Source organism: Hypanus sabinus, chromosome 7 (genome assembly GCF_030144855.1).
Source record: "Hypanus sabinus isolate sHypSab1 chromosome 7, sHypSab1.hap1, whole genome shotgun sequence".
NCBI classification, from domain to species: Eukaryota; Metazoa; Chordata; class Chondrichthyes; order Myliobatiformes; family Dasyatidae; genus Hypanus; species Hypanus sabinus.
The window spans coordinates 144,047,017-144,066,420 of NC_082712.1; the positions used below are offsets into that span (position 1 = coordinate 144,047,017).

Genomic DNA, 19,404 nt, shown 5'->3' on the forward strand with positions numbered 1-19,404 from the left:
TAAGTACTCCCTCCTCTCCTCCCACACCTGCATATAACAATTTTTATTATGGTAATCATTAGCTTTTACCTTTTGGGTAGTTTGTATGTTCTCAGGTTTTGCAATGAATTTCCAATTTTCCATTTATTTAATAATCTGTAAGAATTTTTTTTTTAAACTTCACATTGCATTAAAAATGACTACCAATATAATATGCTACCATACCTGACAGCTGTGGTATTTGAAAAAATCACCAAATCATGTTTAGCAAATATCAGTTCAGTGATGCTTGCATATGTTCACCTACTGTCTTACGTACACTATGGCACTTCAAAACTATTTCGCAGACAGACCTTTTCATGCCATTATATGTTTGTATTTTAGGCTATGGATTAAAAAGCCATACAAGAACCCATACAGGAGAAAAGCCATATAGATGCCCAGAAGAAAGCTGTGACAAAGCATTTAAAACCTCAGGGGACCTACAGAAACATATCCGAACACACACAGGTAAAACAGGATATAAATTTAAATTGTCATGAAAATGCATTTTTTATTGTTTGTGAATTCCCATAGCATCATTTCATGTTAGCTTTTTTTTTACATTCTAAATGAAAGATACAAAATGATGTAGCCTGATTAGCTCCCTCGTTAGTTCCCTCCTGTCTTTTACTTATGGACTAGTTCAGTGCTCTGTAATGACAGCAGTACTTTAAATAAATAAATAAATAAATAAACAGATACATGTAAATATATATATATATATATAGTCACTTGCTGTCGGGGGAGTCTTACCTTAAACCGTAACACTTGATCATCCTGACTATTTTCTCTATATTTTACAATTATCCATGCATACATTACAAATCAATGTTAACTGCTATGTAGTTCATGTAATTCATGGAAAACCTGATAACACTAGTTTCCACCAGTCATTTGCAGTGACACTGCCAAGCTTGATCTTTTTATTTATACTGTATTAAAATACACCCAGGAGCTTTGCAGCTGCATTATTGAACAATATTTTATGGAGTGAATCATGTGGAGATGTGGTAGATGTGGCAAGGTAGGAATATCCTAGAAGGGGTAAAGAAAAGTTAATGAAGGAATATCAAACTTCTGGAATCTTGAAAGGATCCAGTGATGAAAATTGTAGGTGTTTGTTAAAGACAGAATTGGAAGTGTACTGATATCTTGGTTGGAAGAAATTAGAAATGATGAAAGCGAGGTTATAGTGGCATTTCAAAACAAGGATAACTCTGTAAAAATGCTGCATTGCTTAATCAGGAGCCAATGTATTTGGTATAAGTTAGGGAGTGGGTACCTGAGTTTTCAATAATCTTATTTATTTTATTTGTTAGAGATACCGTATAGTAACAGGCTGGTAGAGGATAAAATAAAAAGGGCAGAGTGCAGCAAACTGCCCATTCAAAAGCTCACATCTGCACTGTACTAGATTGTTATCTTCTTTGAAAGCTCCTAAACCCATTTGCCCTTATGCCTACCAGTTTTTGATTTCAATCCACCTGTTCTAGATTCTTTTCAACTCATTGAAATTAGTTAAATTGTTTTATGAAAAAGTTAAGTTAATTTAATTAAATTGATTCAGTGGTTCTAAATCTAATGATAATGTGATTGATATTAACCAAATATTTCTTTAAGTAAACTCCATTTGCTCTATTTAATTTTGCAACTATATCTATCCATGCATTCTCCTTCATATGGGTGTAAACTCAAGTGAGGAAGTGCTGTACACCTATCAGATCATTACTGTTTTTTTTAAACTGTTGCCCTGTGTTTATATTAATATTACCACTCTGTCATTCTTATTTATCTGGAAGTGTTCTCTTTTGTCTTCTTCCTGTTCTTATTTTTCATTATTTCTAATGCAATCAAACCAATCAGGTGGTAAGAGAATTCCATTTACCCAGTTTTTAACAACAAAAGAACAGAATTTTGATTAGTGTTTGGATTTAGCCAGAGTAGCATATTTATTTTAATACATAGTTAAAAACTCTTGATTGGGGATTTCAGTAATAATGAGGCAGACTTGGTGTGAAACCACGTGTCAAGCATGAATCACTAAATAAGTAGTCAATTTTCTATCTGTAAAACACTGATCACAGAGCTACTGCTATCTCATCAAAGAATTATTGATTTCAAGAATACTCTAGGCACCGTAAGTGAGATGATTGACTTTTTGTTTTTTAACAATATTGGTGGTGGTGTCTGTGGTTGGAGTGGGTTGTCTTCATGGAGCACAATGTGAAAAGGCAGCATTAAATAAAGCATATTTGGACACAGTAACAAAGTAAATTTGTTACTTTAATATTACTAAATACACTGACGTTACATTCAAAAGCAAAACCAAATAAGAAAACTCGTAATAAAAATTTAAAGGAAATTAATATAAAAGATTGAGAAAAAGAAGAAAAAATGGAATAAAGTAAGAAAAATGAAATGCAAGAGAAAGGATATTGTCAGGCATTAATAAATTACAAAGAATATATTTTTACAAGGGAATAAGGTAAAAGTAGAGTATAACCTTAGTTATTGTCAGTGTACCTTCATTGTCAAATACAGTATGCAGAAGTCTTAGGCACATATTTATAGAGGGGGTGCCTAAGACTTGATGGTAATTGTATGCATCACACTGTAATGCCACCGCAAAAAAAAAATTTCATGATGTGAGTTGAAAGTTAATTTAACGTCAAAGTACCTGTATTGTCACCATGTACAACCCTGAGATTTATTGTCGTGCAGGCATATTCAATAAATCAATAATAGAGTATTAACCATAATATAATCAATGAAAGATGACACCAACATGGGCATTCAACCAGTGAGCAAAAGACAACAAACTGTGCAAATACAAAAAGAAAACATGAATACATAAATAAGTAATACATGTTGAGAACATGAGATGAAGAGTCCTTGAAAGTAAGTCCATAGTTCGTGGGTACCGTTCAATGATGGGGCAAATGAAGTTGAGTGAAGCTATCCCTTTTGGTTCAAGAGCCTGACGCTTGAGGGTTAATAACTGTTCTTGAACCTGATGGTGAGTCCTAAAGCTCCTGTATTGCCTTCCTGATGGCAGCAGCAAGAAGAGAGCATGTCCTGGGTGGTGGGGTCCCTTGTGATGGATACTGCTTTCTTGCAACAATGTTTCATGTAGATGTGCTCAATGGTTGGGGGGGGGGGGGGCTTTACCTGTGGTGGACTGGGCCTTGTACACTACTTTTTGAAGGATTTTCTGTTCAAGGGCATTGTTGTTTCCATACCAGGCTGTGATGCACCCATTCACTAAACTTTCCACTATACATCTATAGAAGTTTTAAGATGTCCTGCCGAATCTTTGCAAGCTCCTAAGGAGTAGAGGCACTGCTGTGCTTTCTTTGTAAAGTAACGACAAGCCTAATTCTGATATGGGTTTTCTATTGTGGACTGAGAATAGGAAAGGTGCAGGAAGAGAGGAATCATGGTTGGGAAAAGGGGAAGGGAGAGGGAAGGCACCAGAGAGATGTTCTGTTATGATAGATAAACCAATTATCTGGATTCAAATAACCTTGCCTGTTGTCTCAGGGCTAAGTGGGTCTGCACCTGCACCCTCCCCTGCCCCGGTACCTCACTGTCATCTGTCCCACACCCCTCCTGTGGTGTCCCACCCTCACTATTTTCAATAACCTTTGCTCCCACTAGATTTACACACACTCCACTCTACATTGACAGATACAGTACTGTGCAAAAGTCTTAGTAGCCCTAGCTATATACATGTCTTTAAGACTTCTGTACTTTACTGTATGACGCTAAAAGGTTGACAGTGAAGTTGACATGTAACTTCTAAGTCTACTTTGTTAACTTGAGTTTTGATTAATGCAAGGGGATTACCTGTATTTCGAATTATTGCAATTGGAGCCATGAAATATCTGTTTCCAGTCTCAGTGAAAAGCACACCAAACCAGTGTTTATGGCAATACATCAATTTCCAAAGCTGCACAGGAACATCTGTCATTGTTAGCTTGTTAATTCCTGAAGAATACTTTGAACTAATAGTTTTTAACATAAAGCATGTATGCTACCACCTAAGCCAAATTAAGACTAAAGAAACATTTTTAAAGTTAGTATGCATGCTTCAGTTGTATTAGCAGAGCAGCTGGACATTTATCAGTTTATCTGCTAATGTTAGGTTGTTTTAATATATAGTAAGATGATTTACTGCCAGACATGTTGATGTTCTGTTCTGTTGGCCATGTAGTTATAAATTTAAGCAGATTCTGTTTTCTGATTCTTTGCATTTTTCCAAACTGTACAGTCCTACACAAGAGAGATTGAGTTGGTGTAATGGCCAGTAAAGTGAATTCATATGAGGCACAATAACAATTAGGTTTTGGTGTACCATGATCAATATTGTGTTCCATAATAATGAATTACTTGGCTGAAGTGGTCAGTGTTAATGTATCATCTCACATAGAGATTCCAATTTGCTGCTGCTTCATTTAACCCTGACTCTTCATTAACCTCTACTTTAGTAATCAGCATTCTTATTTGTTTGAATTAAATCAATTTCAGTCACTAATTCTTGTTTTCTGTTATCTCAGAACCCTATGTATATCAAATTCCTTCTGCTGTTAAATTTTTTACATTTAATTTTCAGCTACCATGATTCTCTTATTCTAGACCCCTTCATGCCTGGAAATAGCTTTTGTACTCTTCCTATAATAAAATCATCCCTTCATCTTCTGTTTTAATGGGAAAACCTTAGTTTTTCATGGAATATCTTGAACTTTGACAGAGTGGTAAATATTCAGAACATCTCCATACAACTATAAAAACAAGAAACTGAATGGCAGCAATTTTCTATCTATTTGGTTGTCTTTACTAACCAGCTAAATACCCAAAATAACTAAGCCTGTAATAATAAATAGTCTTTTGTTTTGTTTTAATGCTGTAACTTCAGATTATTATTGTAAGGACATCTAGTGAGATGTTACAGTATTCCCTTGTTCTCAGATGACTTTTTATTACATATGTAGCTATAAGGTAGTAAATTTACTTGTTGACTAATAATTGCAAATGCTTTACTGCAATAACATGCGTTTTATTGAGTTGTGTCTATTTTGGTTTCACACATATCACACTTTATCTGACAAACAGGTGAAAGGCCATTCAAATGCCCTTTTGAAGGTTGTGGAAGATCATTCACTACATCAAATATTCGCAAAGTGCATATTCGGACTCATACAGGTGAAAGGCCTTATTTCTGTCCAGAGGCAGGCTGTGGGCGAGCCTTTGCTAGTGCAACCAATTACAAGAATCACATGAGAATACACACAGGTATTGATAAGAGTAAACTATTGCTAGTCATTTCAAATTATGTTTTACTTATCTATTTAAGCTGTTTGATATTAGGTTAATTCAGTTTTACAAAAACATCTAGGAATGAGTAATTACCATAACCTTCAGTAAAGATAGTTATAGTTTTTCCCCATTTCCCCAAATGTCAGTGGGTGAGAAGGTATTTAGCCAATAGTAAGGCTTTAACCAACATAAAAAGAAACAACTATTAAGAAACAATATGTAACAGCTTGGGAATAGAATGTGATTTGTCTTGCATTTCCCACCCTACTACAGATTTTTAAAAAATTTTAATCCAATAACTGATTTTTTTTTAAAAAAAGATAATCACTCTTATCATTTGGTGCACACAGAACAAGATTGCATTTTGATTTGTATTCTCTAATCATAAAAGGTTCACTTTTTTAATGTTCAAAAGAATATGAAAATATATGAAAATCTGTAGTTTAGTAAGCAAGGTGTTTATATTGTTAGTATAGTTGGTTACTCACTGATTAGACCTAACTAGCAGTAGCTTTGCAGGTTTGACTTTAAAAACTTCGAACCTAGATTCCGGAACACCACGTGAGGCACAAAACCTGTTGACTGTTAGTCCAGTTATGGCAGCAATGCAGTGAACATTGTCTCCTTTTACAATAAAACCTTAAGACATAAGAGCAGAATTGGGCCATTTGCCCCATCAAGTCTGCTCCACCATTCGATTGTTGCTCATCTGTTTTCACTTTCAACTGCTCTCCTGCATTCTTTTCATAACCTTTGATGTCCTTAATAATTGAGAGCCTATCAGCCTCTGCTTTAATTATACCCAATGACTTGGCTTCCACAGCCATCAATGCAAAGCATTCCACAGATACATCACCCTCTGGCTAAAGAAATTCCTCCTCACCTGTTCTGAAGGCATGTCCTTCTGTTCTGAAATCGTGTCCTCTGCTCATAGATTCTCCCGCTATTAGAAACATCCTGTCCACATCCCATTTATCTAGGCCTTTCCCTATTTAGTAGGTTTCAGTGAGAATTTCCTCTTTCTTCCAACTCCATTTAGTACAGGCCCAGTATTAAACATGCTTCATAATTTAACCCTTTCATTCTCAGGATCATTTTCATAAACCTTCTCTGGACCCTCTCTAACGCCTGTATATCTATTAGATATGGGGCCTAAAGTTGCTCACAGTACTCCAAATATGGAATGACCAATGTCTTAAAGGCATTAAAGATACGTCAGTAGCCAGTAAATCATCCTTCTGATCTTTCAAGTGCTAGTCTCTACATTAGTTGGACATTCGTAAGCTGGGGAGAAGCTGTACCGTAAAATACTGATTGTAGAGCATTGATAGATCTTAATTCCTTTCAAGCTATTAGCAAAAATATTGTAAAAATTTTTATTGTAGCAAATTACATTGACATTTCCCTTTTATTATCACTGTCCTGGCCCTTATTTGAAATTGTGACAATTTCATTTATTTTAATGTTCAGGGGAGAAGCCTTATGTATGTACAGTACCTGGCTGTGACAAGCGATTTACTGAGTACTCCAGTTTATATAAACACCATGTGGTTCATACTCATTCCAAACCATATAACTGTAACCACTGTGGCAAAACTTATAAACAGACCTCAACATTGGCAATGCATAAGCGAACTGCACATGGGGATGGCGAGCCAACTGAAGAAGAAGAGACTTTCTTTGAACCTCAGGATGGTGAGTCTAATTTAGATAGATTAATATTTTCCTCCATGTAAATTGTCTTGGACCGGCTAATAATACTGACAGGTGACAAGCAGATAATATGAAGCACTGGCCTGCTCAATATGCATGAGGGTTAGTCTTGTGCCATTGAATCCTTAGCACTGGGGCCACAGTTAAAATGCATGTTAGCCTCCTGTGCCTTGTATGCATCACTTGTTTTTGTACGCACCAGTAGAAATGAAGACAGCCTTACAAACCCTCAGGTTTATGTTGATTTGTATTAGATCAGTATAAGGCCATGAATGCAGGACTGGGAATGGCGTCAAATAAGGTAAACAATAGGTGACTTCAAACATTAAGTCATGCTTGTAGATTGAACATAAACAGAATATAACAAGTGAATATTTGTTGAAATTTTCCATTTTGGCAAAAAGAGTAAAGAAACATCTAAATAATAATAGATTGTAGAGTTATGAGTGCTTGATTCATACACAGCTTGTATGCAGGTACTATAAGTGGATGTAGAATTACGCAAAGTTCTCCTTTCAATTAATACAAAAAAATTTCTCACATGCCCTTTTTTTCCTCCTGATGATTCTTTGGAAAGGAGAGAATTTGTGAATGTGTAAACTCCACACAAATAGCAATGACTATCAGGATTGAACCTGGATCATGGATCTCTGAAACAGCCATACAACCTGTAAATTTTCTTCATTTCTTTTTCTTCTGAAAGTTCATAAGATGAGAAGAATTAATGTGCCTAAAGCAATAACATATAATTTTGATAATTTGAGAGTTTTAATTTAAACTTTAAGTATACCATAATGGCTTAAAATTTATTGTGAGAACTGGGACTGTCATCAGTTGGGAAAGTTCAGATATCAAAATGCTAAATACAGTGGGATACACTGTTAGTTGGGATACATTGAGACCAGTATATTTTGGGCAGTTGCAATTTGCCAACTTTACATGGAAATAGTTAAAAAGGTATTTGGAAGTGCATGCCTCAGCCTCTCATGTAAACCTTGAAGGGCTGTTTGTTAGACCTTTTATATGGTGGTGAGAGAGGGGCGAAGGGACCAGTATTGCATCATATATAGATTGCAGGGGTAAGTATCAGGGTATGGGGAGGGGTGAATGGGAAGGAATGAGGAGATCAAGGAGTCATGGAGAGAGTGATCCCTGCAGAAAGCAGAAGTGGGTGGGGGTGAGGTTTGCAGGCTGAAGGGAAACGGATTTTTGATGGTGGCAACCAAATAGAAAGCAGAATGATGTGCTGGAAGCAGTGGCTAATGTAAAGTTGCAGAGAGAATGGATGGGAAGTGGATAAGACAAAGGAATGCATCAGATATAGTTTCACCAAGATGGCTATTATTTATAAAGCCATCTGGTTGGTAGAGTTTTTGTGTGATGCAGAACATTTGACATTTTTGGCTTAAATTAATCTTTTTTTCCCATTAAAATACTTCTAAAATAGAAAAATAAAGTATCATTCTGTTTTTGTATAATTTTATTTCAAAAGTTTCTTCTGGGGATGAAATCCTGAAGGGCCAACCAATAACTTATGTAACAGGAGTTGATGAAGACACTGCGTTATCTGGACAGGTTACCACTGTTACCCAGGCAAATGTCAGTCAACACATGGCTCTTATTGCTCAAGATGGTACGCAACAACAGGTAAGAATAAAAGGAAATGTGGGATTCCATCTTGGAAATTTACCTGGAGTCCACCTTTGCTTTGCTTGCTTGATTTTTTTTCCGTTCTTTTCTAATCCAAGTTCTTTTCATTTGTTTTCCTTTTTGAAAAAAATGCAGTTTTCATGCAAATAGGTCATAAAATTACAAAAATATTAAGCAGTACACAACCAACTTCTCTGATTGTAGGGTTATCCAGAAGGTTAATGGTATGGTAGTTTTTATTTCATGGGTTTGGGGCTCTACAATACATACAACAGGCTCCATTGAGAGGACTTAGTTTCTTGCACACGCACACACACACACCCCATTTCCAGAAAAGTTGGGATATTTTCCAAAATGCAATAAAAACAAAAATCTGTGATATGTTAATTCACGTGAACCTTTATTCAACTGACAAAAGTACAAAGAAAAGATTTTCAATAGTTTTACTGACCAACTTGATTGTATTTTGTAAATATACACAAATTTAGAATTTGATGGCTGCAACACACTCAACAAAAGTTGGGACAGAGTTAAAATAAGATTGAAAAGTGCACTGAATATTCAAGTAACACGGGTTTGGAAGATACCACATTAAGCAGGCTAATTGGTAGCAGGTGAGGTATCATGACTGGGTATAAAAGTAGCGTCCATCAAAGGCTCAGTCTTTGTAGGCAAAGATGAGTCGTGGCTCACCCCTTTGTGCCAAAATTCGTGAGAGAATTGTTAGTCAGTTCAAAAGGAACATTTCCCAACGCAAGATTGCTGAGAATTTAAGTCTTTCAACATCTACAGTACATAGTATTGTGAAAAGAATCAGAGAATTCAGAGACATCTCAGTGCATAAAGGGCAAGGTCGGAAACCACTGTTGAATGCGCGTGATCCTCGAGCCCTCAGGCAGCACTGCCTAAGAAACCGTCATGCTACTGTGATAATTATAGCCACCTGGGCTTGGGAGTACTTCGGAAAACCATTGTTACTTAACACAGTCTGTCACTGCGTCTAGAAATGCAACTTGAAACTGTATTACGCAAGGAGGAAGCCATACATCAACTCTATGCAGAAACGCCAGCGAGTTCTCTGGGCCCAAGCTCATCTCAGATGGACTGTGCTGTGGTCAGATGAGTCCACATTTCAGCTAGTTTTCAGAAAAAACAAGCGTCGAGTTCTCCGTGCCAAAGATGATAACGACCATCCTGATTGTTCTCAGTGAAAGGTGCAAAAGCCAGCATCTGTGATAGTATGGGGATGCAACAGTGCCCATGGCATGGGTGAGTTGCATGTATGTGAAGGTACCGTTGACTCTGAGGCGTATATTAGGATTTTAGAGAGACATATGTTGCCATCAAGGCGACGTCTCTTCCCGGGATGTCCATACTTATTTCAGCAGGACAATGCCAGACCACATTCTGCACGGGCTACAACAGCGTGGCTTTGTAGACACAGTGTGTGTGCTTGACTGGCCTGCTGCCAGTCCAGATCTATCTCCTATTGAAAATGTATGGCGCATCATGAAGAGGAGAATCAGACAACGGAGACCACGGACTGTTGAGCAGCTGAAGTCATATATCAAGCAAGAATGGACAAAATTTCCAATTGCCAATCTACTACAATTAGTATCCTCAGTTCCAAAGCAATTAAAAAGTGTTATTAAAAGGAAAGGTGATGTAACACAATGGTAAACATGCCTCTGTCCCAACTTTTGTTGAGTGTGTTGCAGCCATCAAATTCTAAATTTGTGTATATTTACAAAATACAAATAAGTTGGACAGTAAAACTATTGAAAATCTTTTCTTTGTACTTTTGTCAGTTGAATAAAGGTTCATGTGAATTAACAGATCACAGATTTTTGTTTTTATTGCATTTTGGAAAATATCCCAACTTCTCTGGAAATGGGGTTTGTATGTATGTGTGTGTGTGTGTCTATATATCTCCTCCCTCCCCCTCTCCCCCTCCCTCTCCCCCTTCTGCTTTGTGGTATCACTTACTTTAATTTTTACAGTGCTAGGCTTAGAGGAGCCCATGACTGCTGATTATTGGGACAAGGTTTGAGGAGTCAGGGTATTTGTGAAGCTTTGAAATTTGCATTACCTGGCCTTCCCTAACAATGACTGTGAACAAGCCATAGCCCTAACAAGCTAATTAAGGTCTGAGACCTTGGTAAAAGTTATCTGAGAGCTGAAATCTCTTGGGGTGCCCAAACTTTTTCATGGTGCTCCTTTCCTTTTTTTCACTCTAAAATTGTACTAAACAAAAACATTACACTGATCTTGCTTAAAATGTTAAAAAGAATGTTTCATCTTTAACTTTATGACTTTTGGAGATCAGTTCATCTTCTACTCACTTAGCTATTCACAGTAACAGAAATTTTGACCGGGGTGCCCTAACTTTTGCATGCCACTGTATGTATATTTACTGTAATTCACAATTCTTTTTTCTATTATTATATATTGCATTGTACTGCTGCTGCAAAGACAACATATTTTATGACATATGCCGGTGATATTAATCCTGATTCTGGTTCGTTGGAGGCAGTTCAGAGAAGTTCAATACAATGATCCTAGGCATGGTCTGTGTTCTTTGGAATTTATAAGGAAAAGCATTCCTATTGACCCAAGACTCTTAGTGGGGCTGCAGAAAATAAATGTTGGCAGGGTGTTTCTACTCACGAGAATTTAAACCGGAGTAAGAGGACACACACTTAAGACTAAGTTGAAGAAAAAGTTATTCTGTCAACTGATTAAGTATAAGATCAGTTGGGTTAGTCTGCAAGAATTTTTAAAAATTCCTTGTAGACTTTTACTTAATCGATCTTGTTCTAGAGCCAAAGTAGTGGGCTGATTGTAGAAAAAACTTCAGCTCTGCATGCAAGAAGTTTTTATCTGCATTGTTTGTTTCTTTCAGGTTAGCATTTCTCAGACAGATCTCCCAGGGATTGGCAATACTATAACAATGGTAACACAAGATGGTACTACCATCACAGTCCCCGCACATGATGCAGTTATTTCAACACAGGATACCCATTCAGTTACAATGGTAACAACAGATTGTTCAGATGGTCAACAGGTAAAGCAATTGCTTTGTATGTTTGATATCTTTGAAAGCAATGACATTCAGGATGTTTTTGTAAACTGTTGCCAGTCAAAGGGTCAAACTCGTGCATTAACCAACTGGAAGTTATAAGTGCTACCTTACAATATTTTTCTGAAAATGCTATTTTATCTCTTCCGTAAACCTATCTACAGTATTCACAGTTGCACATTTGTGTCCCAAATATTATGATCTTTTCAGACTTCATGCTTAAGCATGATGATCATAGCAAGGTCAAGTATATTATGCATCCAGAAGTCTTTGGCTTCCACACTTAACTTGCAAGTCAGCAAGATTGTTGACTTAACTATTGGATATGAAAGCATTTCCCAGTTTACAGCACTATCCCTTCCCTGCCAGTCGCGATTATCATGCTCCCTGTCAAACCTAATTTAATTAGTTGCTATATTTAAATAATGAATAAATTGCCAGAATGGACAAAGAAGTGGCAAATGGAATACAATGTTGTAAAGTGTATGGTCATGCACTTTGGTGGAAGAAATAAGCGGTCAGACTATTATTTAGATAGGGGAAAAATTCAGAATGCAGAGATGCAAAGGGTCTTGGGAATCCTTGTGCAGGATACGCTAAAGGTTAACCTCCAGGCTGAGTCAGTGGTGAAGAAGGCAAATGCAAGAACAGGGATGTGATGTTGGGGCTCTATAAGGCACTCATGAGACCACACTTGGAGTATTGTGTGCAGTTTCTTATTTTAGAAAGGATATACTGACATTGGAGAGGGTTCATAGAATGATTCCAGGAGAAAGGGTTACCATTTGAGGAATGTCTGGCAGCTCTTGAGCTGTATTCCCTGGAGTTCAGGAGAATGAGGGGGGGATCTCACAGACATATTCCAAATGTTAAAAGGCCTGAACAGATTAGATATGGCAAAGTTATTTCTCATGGTAGGGGAGTCTAGGATAAGAGGGCACACCTTCAGTTAGAACAGAGATGCAGAGAAATTATTTTAGTGGGTGGTAAATCTGTAGAATTTGTTGCCATGAGCAGCTGTGGAGTCCGTCATTGGCTGCATTTAAGGCAGAGGTAGATAGGTTCTTGATCAGCCAGAGCATCAAAGGGTTTGGGGAGAAGACAGGAGTGGGGATGACTGGAAAAATTGGATCAGCCCATGGTTGAATGGTGGAGCAGATTTGATGGGCCAAAAGGCTTACTTCTCCTATATCTTATGGTCCAAATTATTTTACCCTCCTTTTATAAACCTTCCCAGATTCTCTCAAGCCATGGACTATTGTTTTAAAGTTGACTAGAGGCAGACTCACTAGCAGATTAGTGAGAATGTTTCAAGATCATTGTTGTGCTCTCCCATTTGCAAATTTTTGTTCATCTCCTAGCCATGAATTATTTCACTAGGAGTTGAACAATGGGGTGTCAGAAAATATGCAAACTTGCATTGATTTTCCAACAAAACACTTTATTATGCTACCTGGCTTAGTTCCATATTAAACAAAAATTTTAATTCACTGTCTTTTCAAAAGGATCTATTTAATAGACTTCAGTAATTTAACAAACAATACTTGGGCCAATAATGTGTACTTTTACTCTGAAACTTCACTCTTTTCTCTTAATACAGTGGACCAAACTTCCTCTTCTGTGGTTTTAAACTTCCCTCTCTCCGTATTTTCTCCTAACACCCCTTGTGCTCTCTTCAAATTCATCTTGTTTATGAGAACCACTTTCTACTTACTTACTGCCCATTATGCCACTGGCAATCAGGGCAGCAATGAAGGTCCTATCTCTGGCAGTGTGCAGAGCTTCTTTCGTCATGTCAGCTTCCTCTTGGTTTCCACTACTGTCAGTCATGCAAGTCCCAAATAGAGACTCAGGAATACCATCGCACTCAGATTTAGAAGGATTCTTCATTGCTTTTTCTGCAACATTTTGTTTTACCAGTCAGTTTTTAGCCAAGCTAAACCTGAACAACTGCTGGACCACTCTTAATCTGGCCTTTGACCTGTTTGGCATAGGTGACTAACCAAGAGCCAAAACTTAAAGCCCTGACTCCAGCCAACATAGTTCTCCTGGTCACTGAGGCATGCAAGCCTGCACACCCAACAACAAGGTTGTGGTCCTTTTGGAGGCACTTGCTACTGCCTGTTCCAAAATTCTACTAACCAACTTGTTTGTCTTTTGATTTACATGATAATTGAACGTGCTACTGATTCTCTCTGTCCTCAGGTCCCCTTTTTTTTAAAAAAAACAACCCTTTCGTCTATGTAAACTATCACATCATTGCCCTTATTTGCTTATTTGGATGCCTTCAATCAGGTTTTCATCTCTGCTGAGATAGCCTTGCTGTTCAATATGATGTAATGAAAGTGATTGATTGGCCTTTGTCCTTCTCAATCTGTCTCTGTTTGTTAACTTTTACATTTGATTTTTCAGTACATTCAGGTCCACACACTTTGTTCTACCCTTCATAAACTTGAGAGTGTGCTAAATATTTTTACTCATACTCTCATTCACATTATGTAACATGCACTCATCAATTCTGTGATCATTAATTAATATTAGCTCATGTACCTCCATTTTGAAATTTTCACTTTTCTTCTTAAAATCCTGTGGTCTTGTCCCTCCAGTTTTAGAATCTGGTTTAACTCCTAGAGATCTTTTGATAATCCAGATTCTTCATTGCTCTTCCTAATGGCAGCCATACCCTCAGAGACAAATCCCAATTCTGGAACTACTTCTTGCTAAATCCCTTTGCCTCATTACCACTCTTTAAAAAAAGTTCTTCAAAAGCTTTTTCTTTAACCAAGGTTTTGATTATTCATCTTATCATTCTTGTTATCAATCTTCTAAATATTTTGATAATGTTCTCTGTTAAAAGCTTTTTACAATACAATGTTGAAATTATATTACAACAGACAGTATCCAACTCATCAGACTAGAGACAGATAAAGAGTAGTTGACTGTTGATCAGCATCTGTCTTTGGCATAAAGTTAAAAATACTGGGAATACTATGAGTCCAGATGGAATCTTTGAAAAGAAAAACATCTTGGCATTTTAAATCTTTTGTCTTTTATCACAGTCACAGATGTCACTGGCAAACCAATTATACACTCTTTAAATTTCTTTTGAACTATAATCACTTCTAATTGTTTAATCAACAGTTCCATTCAAAACAATCATTGTCTACGTAACTTTTATGGAATGAACTAAATTTGACCCATACAGGTTCTGCAAACTTTAGTTAACTGAAAGCATCTGTTTCCTAAAGGTTGCTATTGTAACTCCAGATTGTGTGATGAGAGGTGAGACAACTATTGCTGCACTACAGGCTACATCTGTTGAAGTGGAAAAGATGGTTACCCAACAACACCATGAGCATCATTTAGTAGCTGGAGGAGCAAGGCCTGTTACGCTACTTGCCACAGCAAATGGCACTCAAATTGCAGTGCAGGTGGGTTTTGAGCATTCTCTCTTCATTTAAAAAATATACAGTTTGTTTTATCTACAGCCACTATTTCTAATTACTTTAAGAGAACTTAGTTAAAATTTTTAAAAATTAGAATAACAGGAATACATGATAAATTTTGTGTTGTACTGCAGATGCCAAGGCACTTAAGCCCTCAGAATGACTGAATGCCAACACTCATTTGTATTGAAATTTTGACTCCCACCTCCCTTTAATTATATTCTTCTATTTTTAGGATGTTGCTACATTGCACGTATTTTGAATGTAGAGAAGGAAAAAAAGTACCACATACATACTGTACACCAATAAAGTTTGAGAGACCATGTATGTATTGCTATAAATCAAAGCCCTACTTGTATCAGCAGAATAGTTTGTGGCCACTTTAATAGTTAATATTTAATGATTTGTAGATATTATTGGGGAAAAATTATTAAGTTCCCTGTCTGGGCATCTATGAACATCGATACTGTTGTAAATTGATGCTTTCAGTATTGTGATTGGAATCAGTCATTGAGTTCACTGACCAAATCATAAGCCTTTATGCAATCCAGTTCTTAATGAATCTGAAACCATTATATTTAATAAAATAGTGTCAAAGCTAAAGCATAATAGATTTTTAAAGGTATATTTCCTCAGAGCCTCTCCTGTTATAATATTGATAACTTAACATTGTCTAGTAATAAATGTGCTTTTTAAATCAAACTAACTTCTGTAATAAAGTTCTGACTAAATTCCTGGCCTTAGTCATTTTATAGCTCCTTCAAATGCAAAATAGAAGAATAAATTTTCCACAATTCCCATACAATTTTCTGACCTGCCTTGCAGACATGTTGAATCTTACTGAAGTATTAAAGTCCTAGATTATTTGTTTAAGGTCAGTGAATATCCTTGGCCAGTATTTATTACCTATTCTGACTTAACCTTGAGAAGATGTAAACATGTAAAATTGAAGAATATTTGCAAACAGAAAATTACATCTAATCTCTATTTATCCCAAGTTTTCTTAATGATAAACATTTGACTTGTTTTTGTAGATATAGGGTTAGGGTTTAGCATTAGGGTTAGGTTTTTATTCAGCACAAGCAGCAATTCAGGAGGAAACCTGGTGTACAATCACCCTTCTTGCTGTAATCATAAGATAGGAATACCACCTTATATTTTCTGCATTTGTTCAAGAGGTGTGGCCATTACCATTTGAGCCAGCATTATTAACCATACCATAAACAGGCTCCTAACTGCTTAATTGTATTAAGTCCAGATGAGGTTTTTCTCCCCAGAAGAGTATAAGTAACGATGAAGGGCTTTACAATGATCCTGTAATTTAATGGTCACTATTAAAATTGGATTCCTCAATTGTTGTGGTAGTATTCAAATTTATAGAATGAGTTCTATACATGGACTAATCCATTACCTCTTTGTTAAGCTACTATTCCTGTTTTTTACTGTTATTTCTAAAGTAAGGAAATATAAATTCATTTTAGCTGTTTATTTCATAATAAGCATTGCTGATACGGAAGAAAGCTGTACATTTATTGTGATATCAATATTATTTTCAGTACTGGCATAAAAAAATAAAGTTCAAGGATAAATTTTACTATTCAAATAGCTTAAACAAGTTTGAATGCCACCACAGCAGATGAGAAATTTAAATCAAAATTAATTTGAAATTAAAAAAATTAAGCTGTGAGTATTGAGTTGTTTGTATTAATATTAAGTGCATTGAGGCTTTCAGGTTTTTATACCTTTTGCCCAATGGAGGGGTGAGAAGAGAGAATGTCTGGGATGGGTGAAGTTTTTGATTATGTAGGCTGATTTACAGAGGCAATAAGAAATTTAAACAAAATCCATAGTGAAGAAGCTAGTTTCTGTGAAGTGCTAAGCCATGTCCACAACCTTCTGCAGTTTCTTGCAGACACATACAGAACAGTTACCATACCAAGTCAAGATGCATCTCGATAGGATGCTTTCTGTGATACATCTATAAAAATTTGTGTGAATCAAAGTTGATGTGCCGTATGTCTTTAGTCTCCTGAGGAAGTAGACGCACTGGTGAGCTTTCTTGGCTTGGCATTTATTGCAGTGTTGGTGGAGAGTGAAACTGTTAATGTTGCAGGAATTGTTTTGATGAAAGATCAATGACATATTAATTGTTTTTTATCTCCGCAAATAGTAACTGGTCTGCTGATTATACCCAGTATCTTCTGTCTATATTTAAGTTTGAGTATAGAATGATGGAACATCAAACTGTATAAATGACACATGTTGGCGCGTGGCCTAGTGGATAAGGCATCAGACTAGTAACCGAAGGTCACTGGTTCGAGCCTCAGCTGAGGCAGCATGTTTGTGTCCTTGAGCAAGGCACTTAACAACACATTGCTCTGCGACGTCACCGGTGCCAAGCTGCATGGGTCCTAGTGCCCTTCCCTTGGACATCAGTGGCGTGGAGAGGGGAAGGCCTGCAGCTTGGGCAACTCCCATACAACCCTGCCCAGGCCTGCACCCTGGAAACTCCAGGCGCAGATGCATGGTCTCTCGAGACCAACGGATGCCACCGCCATAAATGACACAATGAAGAGAACTAAGAATTGCGTTTTTTTTCCACAAGACCTATTTAATTTTACAGCTCATTTATTACATTTTTTTTACAGCTTGGTGAGCAACAATCATTGGAAGAAGCAATCAGAATAGCATCTAGAATACAGCATGGTGAAACCTCAGAGATTGATGAACATCAATAAAAGTTAATTGGAAGTGTCAGGGTTGCAGTTCTGCCTATTTCTAACAATAGCTGTACTGTAAAAAGTATGCAGATTGTATCACATGCAGGCTATATGTGGCTTTTAAACTACATATTTAAAGTTGCAATATATTGTGAATTTCATAAATTTCATGAATTTCTTCAACCATTTAAAATGGTAGTTGAGGATAACTTACTGACACAAAGGATGTGATTACAAACTGGTTCTGGGAATCTCAGAATTAATTTATCTCTATTTTTCCCCTCTGAAATGTATACTATTCTAATTTATTTTGTTTTTACTTAGATGCTTTAGATACACCACAATGTTTTAAAAAATCAAACCACAAAGGTAGAAATGAATGTGAGACTGAGCAAAATGTTTGCTATACTACTGATTAATAAATGTGGACATTATTCCAAAGTTTACTAGATACGTAAGTGAATTTTCCTCATCATTTTCAGAAACGTTTGTATAAACATATCTTAATGGTATATTGCAGCTTTAGAATATAAATCATAACCGCCTGCAGACTCTGCACAGTCTTGACTAGACAAATCAGGTTCTTGATATTAAGGTACCTTAAACTGTAGGCCTGAAAATGTGGGGTGCCTGAGCATGCTTTGAAAACTTAGATCTGCATGAACTTCCACAAGTGGGAATATTATATTCTAGTACAAGCATTAAGGAATCTAACATGTTTGGGACTACAGTTTTACACTTATGACAATTGATTTCTTACTATAAAAAGATATTTGATCTTTTGCCTGTGACCAATTACCTGTAAATACATACTAATGCCTCAGATGTAACCTACATTTTACTTTTTACATATGATCATGTAAAAGTTTAAAAGACAGATTTTGGTTGTGCAATATTAAAGACATACAATCTAAATTCAAGTTGCATTATTCTCCTTTTGTCAGGTGTTATTCTGAAAGCATTTTAAATTCTTAAAGCACAAAGGGGGAAAAAAGCACAATAAATGTTTGAATGACCTGCTGAATATATAGTGATGAATCCTGTGCATAGGGTTTCAAACTTGCTAAAACTTGAGCAATAATTCCCATCTATAGAAAATCTAGCTGATATACTAAAAGATGAAAGTCAGTTTAGTTAGAAGTTTCAAACAAGATCTTGTTTTATATTTTAAAGGTAAAATTAGGGGGAGTGGAATTAAAATGTCTTGAAATAGCTTAATTTATCAGTAATATTGTTAGGGACTATTTTTTGTATATTAAAACTTTTTTGAAACTATTTTGCTTGTGAAAGTTTTTTTCTAGTTTTGTTGTGACAAACTTGGAAAATCCAGTATAACATTGGTTCTTGTGAAGTTGAAGTGGCTGACTTTGAAGAAAATTTAGGAGCTGCATTGCTTTACTGGTCATTTTTCTTTTACATCAAAACACTGTTATATTAATAGCTGTTTATTTTCTTGAGT

General features: G+C 36.3%; 1 protein-coding gene and 1 long non-coding RNA gene across 4 annotated transcripts in view; one reads left to right on the plus strand and one right to left on the minus strand.

Moving 5' to 3' along the window:
• The window catches only part of LOC132397289 (zinc finger protein 143-like), a 49,972-nt gene extending 30,778 nt beyond the window's left edge, over positions 1 to 19,194 (plus strand). For all 3 annotated transcript variants that reach the window (XM_059975872.1, XM_059975874.1, XM_059975873.1), the window contains exons 10-16: positions 364 to 489; positions 5,134 to 5,313; positions 6,808 to 7,032; positions 8,543 to 8,697; positions 11,603 to 11,764; positions 15,028 to 15,210; positions 17,874 to 19,194. In XM_059975872.1, coding sequence (XP_059831855.1) covers positions 364 to 489; positions 5,134 to 5,313; positions 6,808 to 7,032; positions 8,543 to 8,697; positions 11,603 to 11,764; positions 15,028 to 15,210; positions 17,874 to 17,963 — 1,121 coding nt within the window. In that variant the 3' untranslated portion in view covers positions 17,964 to 19,194. The remainder of the gene's footprint in view (positions 1 to 363; positions 490 to 5,133; positions 5,314 to 6,807; positions 7,033 to 8,542; positions 8,698 to 11,602; positions 11,765 to 15,027; positions 15,211 to 17,873) is intronic.
• The window catches only part of LOC132397292 (uncharacterized), a 51,979-nt gene that overhangs the window by 3,319 nt on the left and 29,256 nt on the right, over positions 1 to 19,404 (minus strand). Inside the window, exon 2 of the long non-coding RNA XR_009513329.1 lies at positions 8,741 to 8,816. This is a non-coding gene — a long non-coding RNA (uncharacterized LOC132397292). The remainder of the gene's footprint in view (positions 1 to 8,740; positions 8,817 to 19,404) is intronic.